Source organism: Chinchilla lanigera, unplaced genomic scaffold, assembly GCF_000276665.1.
Source record: "Chinchilla lanigera isolate Chin_1 unplaced genomic scaffold, ChiLan1.0 scaffold00166, whole genome shotgun sequence".
Taxonomy (NCBI): domain Eukaryota; kingdom Metazoa; phylum Chordata; class Mammalia; order Rodentia; family Chinchillidae; genus Chinchilla; species Chinchilla lanigera.
Window position 1 is genome coordinate 330,711 of NW_004955567.1, and position 9,575 is coordinate 340,285.

A 9,575-nucleotide genomic window follows, 5' to 3' on the forward strand; every position below is an offset into this window, starting at 1 on the left:
GATCACCCTTTATGTCATTTTCTGTTTTTATTTTCTGTTACCGAGTTCTTTATTGGCTGGGTGTCTGGAAGTCTTGAACAGGACATTTCATGTGTGTGAGCACAGTCTTAGGTTTTCCTGTACCTGTGTCCATTGAAAGGTGACAAAAGTGAAACGCCATTCCACCTCTCTGCATGTGGAATTCTCCATTCATTCTTTTCCTTTCAGCCCTGGTGTTTGCACAATTTATTCCCTAGTTAACACAAGAGTATTTGCTTAGTTTTTGTTTTTTTTGTTTTTTTTTCTGAGAAAACTAAAACTTTAGACTTGTGAAAGTAAGCCTTGGTTAGAAAACGTCATTCTGGAACGCGTCAGTGATCCCTTCCCAATCTTTCCCTGCTTCTGTGACAACTGTAGTCTAAACAATTTATATCTGTAAGTATTTTACATGAAGTGTCCTGACTTAGGATAAAGAATAATCTCGGAATGGAGACTCTTTCACACATAGTTCTCAGGTCTTTCTCCAAGAGGCAGGATTTAGCTGTGATTAGCCCAGGGCAGCGGCGGCCCACCTCTGGCACGCGTGCTGCAGTGGCCTGTTTGTAGCATTGAAAGCTCTAAAAAGTGATGGCAAACCTCTCAGAGCTTTCAGTGACAACAAACAGCCTGTCGTGGCACTCATGCCGTAAGCTCGCCACCACTGCCCAAGATTTGCCATCACGGGTCTAGGCCAGAGGGCTTTTCCCGCTGCTTCTGTTCATGTGGTTGCTTGCCAACATAAACTCTCTAATGATGAAGAGTGGGTAGGTGCTGATGGGAGGCTTTTCTACATTTATCACACTCATGTGCGTTTCTCTACTGCGCAGCCTCTGATGCTGAAGAGTAAGCGAATCATGACTTAAGACTCTGCTGCACTCCTTGTATTCATAGGGCTTTTCCTCAGCATGAATTTCCTGATGTTGAACCAGCTGTGAACAGTGACTGAAGGTCTTTCCACATTCCTTACATTCATACGGCTTCTCCCCCGTGTGAATCCTGTAGTGGACGCTGAGGTGGGAGACCCGTGTGAAGGCCCTGCCACATACCTTACACGGGTACGGTTTCTCTCCAGTGTGGATTCTCTGATGCTGTTTAAGCTGGGAGCTCACTCTAAAGGTCTTTCCACACACCTTACACCCATACGGTTTCTCACCAGTGTGAATTCTCTGATGGCGAATAAGAGTGGATCCTTGGTTAAAGGCCTTCCCGCATTCTTTACATTCGTAAAGTTTTTTGCCAGTGTGAACCGTCTGATGTTGGATTAACTGAGAGCGGTGACTGAAGGTCTTCCCACAGTCCTCGCAAGAATAAGGTTTCTCGCCAGTATGAATTCTGTAATGAACTTTAAGATGTGAGATGCGATTGAAGGCCTTGCTACATTCTTTACACTGATAGGGTTTTTCACCAGTATGAATTCGCTGATGTTCAATCAACTGTGAGCTCCGACTAAAGGCCTTTGCACAATCCTTACATTCATAAGGTTTCTCCCCAGTGTGAACTCTCTGGTGTTGTATGAAATTTGAACCAGAGTTGAAGGCCTTTCCACATTCCTTACATTCATAAGGTTTCTTGCCAGAATGAATGTTCTCATGTTGAATTAGTCGTGAGCCATACTTGAAGGCCTTCCCACATTCCTTACATTTATAGGGTTTCTCGTTCCTAAGAATGCCTTGATGATTAATAAGGAATTCTTCTTGCCAGAAGTCTTTTCTACATTTATTATATCCACAGCGTTTTCCTCCAGTATGGATTTTTGGATAAAAAGTAAGGGATGCTTGCTGCTTGAAAGTGGGCATCTCCTTGTGACTGCCTAACGTTTGACTGAAATGTCTTTCTGAGTTTTCTGGCTGTTTGTCAAGTTGGTTCTTGCATCCCCAGTCGTCCTGGGAACGTGAGCAGTCAAGACCATAGCTTGTAAGGCTTCCCATTATCTCCCACTGGGGGGCTTCGCCTTTGGTATAGTATTCGGACTCCAATACTGCAAAAGAACAAATAAAGTATTGGCTGAGCAATTAGAAAGTGGGCAGTAAAAAAGAGAAGGAAGTAATACCACAATGAGATGAGGGAGGTGATCCGAGAGAGGTTACAAGAGTAGTTCTAGGGGCCGGGGATATAGCTCAGCAGCACAAGTGCCTGCCTGGCAAGCACAAGGTCCTGAGTTCAATTCCCAGTACCTTAAAAAATGAGCAGTTCTAAAATACTAGTGTAGCTCCAGTTCACCTCTGAACCATGCTTTTTTTCTTTTTTTAAAAAAAAACAATGATTTCTCTGAGACTATAAAAAAGACAAATCTTGTGAGTGCATTCTGCAAATCACAAGTTGCCTGGGTGAGGGGCTTGTGCAGGAGGTGCGGGAAGGAGCACAGGGAGCTTTCAGGGTGGTGGGAGGTGTTCTGTCTTGGTGGCAGCGATGGTTACATGGATGTATGGCTCTGTCCTTTGATATACGGCACTCATAACACACATGTTACTGAATATACGTTGTACTTCCCTAGAGGAGACTTTATAAAATCAGTCACAAAATGCAAACATTCTGGAGATGGATGTGGTGATGGGTATGCAACATGATTGCACTTGATACTACTGAAATGTACACATCAAGTGGTTACAATGGTAACTCTGTTATGGGTATCTTAACCCAATGTAAAAAAATAAAAATGACCACGTGTGTGGCTAGGTCTGTGTCCTGCCTCAGCACAGATGCGGAAGAAGGAATGAGCCGGAGGATACACCAGCGTGTCTGCCAGATGTGCCGGAGTCTTGGCAGCTGTCCTTACATGCACAGCAGAAATGTAATGCCTCATCCGCTGCCTTATTCTGTGGTGGTCTCCGGTCTGAAGTTCAGCTGACAACAACGGCTACTGAGTGTGGCTTTTCCTCGCACTTCCCATTGCTTAAAGAAGGGCCTTGCTCCTCCTCGCATAGAGGATCAGACCTGACTTGCGGGCAGGGAACCCCTTCTACAGCAACGTGCTTCGCTGCTTATTCAAACTGCAGGCAAAAGCTGAGCAGTGTAAACAATCCAACATGTCCACGGCCGCAGGTGCGCCGGCAGGTTATACTGCAGTGACAGCCACCACCTGTTTAGCTTCAGAAGCCTCATGCACAGCTCGATGCAAGGAACCATGGGAGAAACATGAGTGCTTCTGAGTGTGTTCCTAGCGTACCAGGCAGAGGGCCGTAGGGAACTTTGCAAGCGCAAGTTTGCTTCAGATGGTGGCACACCTTGTACTCATTCTGTAATTTGTGAAAGTATTAAGCAAAAACTACTAGAACAGAATGTAAGAGTGCTTCTACAACAGAAGATAAGGAGGAAGATGCCTCAGATTTTGTGAGAAGGATGCTGGCTGCTGTCATCTCCAAAACTTTCCCACAACATTAGTGAATCCACAGGACACTGCAAGAACCAGACGATGTAAAGACATGTTTTCAGACACTGCTTGGTTGCTCAAGAGGAAGGCCCTGGGTCTCTACTGTGGTCTACTGATTCACCTGGTGAGGCAGATTCCAAGCAGCCAGGACGATGGCCACCAAGGTGCAGATCGAGTCTACGGTTAGGGCATCTGGCCACATCTAACAAAATCACAAAATCCGCAGAACCAAGAGTGCGGGAATATTCCAGCATACCACGCAATATTAAAGCTAGCTGGAGGACAGAAGAAACAAAGTCTGGGGACAGCGAACTATTCCCAGGTGGACATTTCACTGTGGGAACGCCTGTCTTATTTTTGCTTGTTTGGTAATGTGGAAAACTCCTTGGCTGCTTCATGGAAAAGGCTTTCCAGGCGCTCCTTTCTCCAAAGTGCCTGACTACCGCATCCTATTCACACAGCTGAGGTGGGCTGACTTACAACAGAGAATAATGTCTGCTCCATGAGCGCTATTCTACTCTGCTAAGTTAAGCCATCACTAGTTATGTGGGAACTGTATAAAAACTACCCAAAGAGACTACTGTAGTCATAATTTCTAGCTTCTGGCTTCTGTTTAAGTCCTTACAAAGTTGTAACATAGCAACAATAATAGCAAGGTCTTCTGTATTTTCATACTTCTTGACAAGATCTGGCAGAGTAGAGTTAATTATTAGAATATTAGTCACTATTCTGAACAATCAAAGAAACAAAGTTTGAAAATCTTACATCCAGTCTTAAGATTAAAATGTTCTGGTTTCCACTTCAGACAAGTGCTTGATATTTAGCACAATTTAAATGTTTATGAGCTGGGCGTGGTGGCTCACGCCTGTAATCCCAGCACTCCGGAGGCTGAGACGGGAGGAACATCATGAGTTTAGAGACCAGCCTGGGCTACAAAGTGAGCTCAAAGCTGGCCTGAACTGTATAGTGAGACCCTGTCTCAAAAAAGACAAAATAAATAAATAAATGTATGTTTAAATTGTTAGAGCATCAAACTTAAATGGTAATAACTGAGGACAATTAACAGTTGGTGACAACATAAAATATTGAGTCTTTGTCATTCCAGGGGTACAAGCTCAAACCTTTTCTAATTTTGTAGTACAGAAGGCAGGTAGAATGCGACTGTCTTTCGGTAACTTATTGATTATGAACCTGGATTTTCCCTATTTATCATACCTAGTGCCAGAGTTTGCCCCACAAAGGGTCATGTGTTAGAATGTGCTTCCCAGCAGAGAGGTGCTGAGATGGTATGTCTGGGTGGGGGTGCTCAGCGGTACAGTGCTGCCCAGCATGAATAAGGTGCTGGGCTTGATTCCCAGTACCAGACAAAAAGAGATGAGGGCCTAGGGAGAGGTGATGAAAACACAGGGAAGACGCCCTCAGACAGGACTAACGCCCATCTCTCGGGACTGGGTTAGGTCTCCTGTAAATCAGTTCTCACAGAAAAGGTGATGAGGTGAGGTCACCCCATGTATTTGGCCACTACTTTATGCAGCCAGTTCTCCTCCCACTTTCCCACCATGTTGGGATGTGCAGCTTGAGGGGGCTCACCAGACGCCAGCACTGTACTGTTTGGACTAGAATGGCAGGCAAAATAAATCTCTCTATAGAGTACTGTGACAGTTAAGTTGGATTTTCCATTTGACTGGCTTCAGAGCCACCTAGGACATTAGTAAAGCACACTTCTGGATGTGTCTGGGGGGATTATAGAAGGAATGGCAGAGAAGAATCAGCTCATGCCATGGTGGCAGGAAGCACAGAGAGATCACAGAAGGAGGGAAGGAAATAAACCCATCCAAGCCACGCCCCCAGTGATGCACCTCCCCCAGCCAGGCCTCTACTCCCAATGCCACATTTAGCTATAAACCAATCCTCGGACTCATTTTCTATATCACACACGCATGATCCAATCAGCTCCCTGAAGCTCCACCTATGAGTGCACGAGGTTTTCGGGGGACATCTAGACGTAAACCATAACAGAACTTGTCTACATTTTGCGCATGTCCTGAGATCTGTGAAAGGCTGAGTTTAAGAACTATAGACTTACTGCACTGGCAGAAGAAATTTCAAGGCAGGCCAATGCTCAGGACTTGGGCTGGGTACAGCGGGCTGGTTTTTCATTAGATTTATACTTAGAATTGGTAGCAAAAAGCACAGCAGAAATGTTGGGGACTGTGAACTATAAATGGAGTCTAGGGGACATCCACACTTGTTCTTGTCCTGCCCTTGACCCAGACTGGAACTCAGAAACTCCCTGCTCTTTTCCAGTCACAGCTGGAAGCCCTGGGGCTAATGAATGCTGTGGTGCTCACAGGGCAAGATAAGGCCTGCTGGAGAGGATAGGCATCTGGGGAAACTGCAGTTTCCTCACTGCTCCTGTCTCGTCCTTGTCCTTGTCCTTGCAAGGATGCTTTGTTCTTCTTATTCATGAGAGTCACCATTACTGATCCCGGAAACACCCACTGCACTAATATCCACTGACCTTGACTCATGTTACGAATAAATACCAAGGTTCTGGGTGCCTCGTGGCCTTTTGTTCCCCAAGAACAACTGGTCATCACAGATCCCTGCTGCACCCCTATTTTGTCTCTTGCTCTTTCTTCCTATTGTATGCCATCACTCCGGGCAGGAGATCGGGGATGCACTGCAGGGGTCTACAATACAGAAAGACTTGAAAAACTTAAATTCTGGCTTAAAAGGAACCACGTGTAAAGTTGAGGCCACATGAGCTGTGTTTGCTTCAGAGATCAGCACCATTAAAAAGAAACCAAGCACTTTGGGGGAAAGATGCCTTGAGACGCCTCAGGAACTGACAAGACCCCACCCGCTGCAGGCTGAAGGGTGCAAAAGCATAAACCTGTCATCTTAGAAGAGAGCCCCTGAGGTTCGTGCTTGGGAAGGACCATCTAGGCCATTCCTGGGAGTCATTTCACTATGCTCAGCCATTCAGGTAGTCAGATGCCACTGCAGCACGGTCCAGGGGAGCCTGGCTGCTGCTCCAGCTAGTGCGCACACCTTGGCATCATCCACATGATTCTCATTCCTTAGGCATGGAGAATGTAAGAGTTGTGTGGTCAAGGAAGCATCTACACAGGTTACAAGGAAGGACTGGAAGGCCAGGCAAGGTGCCCCTGAGAGAGGGGCATCTGAAATTGTGGGAATGAAGTCAAAGGTGCAGCAGACATCACAGGAAGTTTGAAATTCCAAGAGCAGGGACTGTACTGAGGACAGCTGCAGGCAGTAAGCAGAGCCAGTTCAAGAGAGAGACCATGTGGTCTCTGATCCTTCTGCCTCAGCCTTCCAACGAGCTGCAGTTCAGGTCTGCATGATCACACCAAGCTCCAGTTCTTCAATAGGCACTGCAATACTCATAACAGAGCAATAGATGAACCTCTTGAATCCACTGGCTTATAGAAACTCTCCTTAGCTTCAAAATCTCAATCCGAGGACTATCAATACTTTGCTCCTGGGATACTATACAGAACTTTAAAAGCATCTCTGAAAAATATGTATCACTAACATTTTGTCTTAATTCTTATTGCATAAGTAACTTCACTACATGAGGCCCACAAGTAATTGAATTGTAACTTCAAAACCATACTACACTAATATCAGATTATTCCACTACAACTTTTGTTTTCTAGAAAAACCTACTGAAAATATAGAACAACTTTATTACATTAAGTCCAACGTCTAGGTTAAAAAATAATGGTAGCCAGGTGAGCTAGCTCATGCCTATAATCCCAGCATTTGAAAAGGATGAAGCAGGAAGATCACAAATTTAAACCCAGCCTGAACAAATTTAGCAAGACTTTGTCTCACAATGAAAAACAAAAAAGGGCTGGAGACACAGCTCAATGTGAAAGCCCTGTGTTCAACCCCTAGTCCCTAAGGACCATTAGGAAGAGGGGTGGCACAGTGCACAACGGCAGCACTGAGAGGCTGAGGCAGGAGAAACTCAAGTTAAGCCGAATCCCACCTGGGCAACTTAGCAAGACAATGGCTCAAACCTTAAAAAATAAAAAAGGAGCAGTATTTCAGTGGAAAGTCCTGGGTTCAATCCCCAGTACAAAAGAAAAAAAAAAAAAAAACCAATGACTCTTTCTGGAGCACAAGCACCTCATCATGTTTAGATTTATTTTAAATTACTAACCATATTCACTTGCATTGGAAAAGTTTAAATTCTGGAAATTGATCTTCCTCTTAGTCTCTGAGCTCTTTTCATGCCCAGTACTGAGTTTTCACATGCCCAACAGCCCAGACTGTAGTAACATGGGAGGAGCTTCTAATGTGAAAAGTACAACAGTTTAGCCTTTTCTTCCCTACAAGACTGATCGTGACTCAAGCACGCCTCAGAATACAGATATTTCTGAATGGGTTAAATTATGATTTTTAACATATAAAAGTATTTAACATAATGCTCTAATTTTCTGCCCCTCCAATCTCTTCTCCATCATGCCCTTAAATTTTCCTCTTCATCCACACTGGCTTTGAGAATGACATTTTTTTTAAATGAACTTCTTGTGTTATTCTAGTTTAATAAACATTTTAAATATGTAATCCTGCACATGTGAAGAATTAGCCTGTTAATCACAGCAAAAAAGTCACTTTCTTAGACATGATATGTTGGTTCATGTGAGGCTCTCTGTCCTTGCATTCCTGTACACAGCTGTAAACTCTGTACATTTGGTCTGTATTTGTATCAACTAGCTTTTATCTGAATTGTTACGTTAAAAATGTGCAAACAAAAACAATGACTATGTCCAAAAAACCCAGGATCCAATTGGAAAGGATTTTGCTTAATACTGAAACCTGATACTGCTGTATAACAAAGAAAGGACGGACTTCTGGGAAGATGGTGGAGCATAAGAAGCAGAGAGAGGGCCTCTCCAAGATTCAGTGTCCAGACAATGAAATATAGCAATGCAAAGAAGAGAGGAAGGAAGGGAGAGTGTCCCCTGGGCCAAGGAAAGATCTGAAGAAAGAACTGAAGCCCACACGGAGAGCGAAGAAGAAGATGATGGGCAGTGCTTTCTCACCAGGTCAGGACTCATTGCGTGGGAGGAGCAGTTCACACCTGCAGACACACATTGCCTGCTGGCAGCCCCAGAGGGCTCCACAGAAAGACCCAGCAGTGCGACAGGGCAGTGGACACCGTGAAATATACTGACGGGTGAGTGGCATAGATCTGGCTGTCCCTTGGGAGAGGGCGATTGGCTGAGAGCCATCTTGGAGAAGGGCCAGCTGAGCTCTGAACTCAGAACAACCCTGGCTCCATTTGCGTGGCTCCCACCTGAGCTGAAGTCCGCAGAAGGTGCACTGACTGCTGCAGGCAGAACAGATCTGGTTCCAGCCTCACAGCCAGAAGTCAGACTGAACTTCAGGAGATATAAAGGTGCAGGCTTGCTGAGATTATTAACTACCCCACCCTAAAGCTACTCCTGGCTTGCTCAAATAAATCAGCACTGATCTGGATTCTGTCTCCACATGCTGTCTACTACTGACAGCACAGACATACCTGGAAGTGGACATTTATTTCTGTTTCTCTCTTTTCTTGTTTGTTTTTTTTTCATTTTTTGATCTTGACTTTATATAAGTGTCAACATGGTTTCTAGTTTTTTATTTGTGGTTGCTGTTCTGTTCTCCTTTTATTTCTTCCTTCTCTCTTTCCCTCCTGTCTTCTGCACTACTTTCCTAAAGTTTGTATAATCCTCCTTTGTCCTTCAGCCTTGCTTCTAATCTCTTCCTTTTCTTCTATTTCACTGTTTCTTCCCCTAACCCATTTTAAATATCTTCCCTGGAGGGCAAAATTCATATACCAAGGACTTATCTACTGCACACAATTTTCTGGTTTGTTTTAGATTTTGTTATACAGTTGTCCCCCACTATAGCATGCTTCACTTATTGCAGCTTCACTGCATCACAGGTTGTTTAAAAAAATATATCCAATTCTCAATCACAGAGTTCTCACTATATCACTGGATTCTGCAGTATGTAGGTATTTATATAATATTTATGATTTTAATTATTTTTGCCTAAAAATTTTTAAACACTATAAAAAAAAAGAAACATTAATTCAAACATATTAAAAGAAAGCGCCACCTGGCAAGTGCAAGGTCCTGAGTTCGATTCCTCGTACCAAAAAAAA

General features: G+C 44.2%; 1 protein-coding gene across 1 annotated transcript in view; it reads right to left on the reverse strand.

Moving 5' to 3' along the window:
- Nucleotides 1–1,632: 1,632 nt before the first annotated feature.
- Nucleotides 1,633–9,575, reverse strand: part of Znf582 (zinc finger protein 582) — a gene marked incomplete at its 3' end in the record, with an annotated part of 19,090 nt that continues 11,147 nt past the window's right edge. Inside the window, 1 exon segment of the mRNA XM_005413304.2 lies at nt 1,633–1,996. Coding sequence (XP_005413361.2) covers nt 1,633–1,996 — 364 coding nt within the window.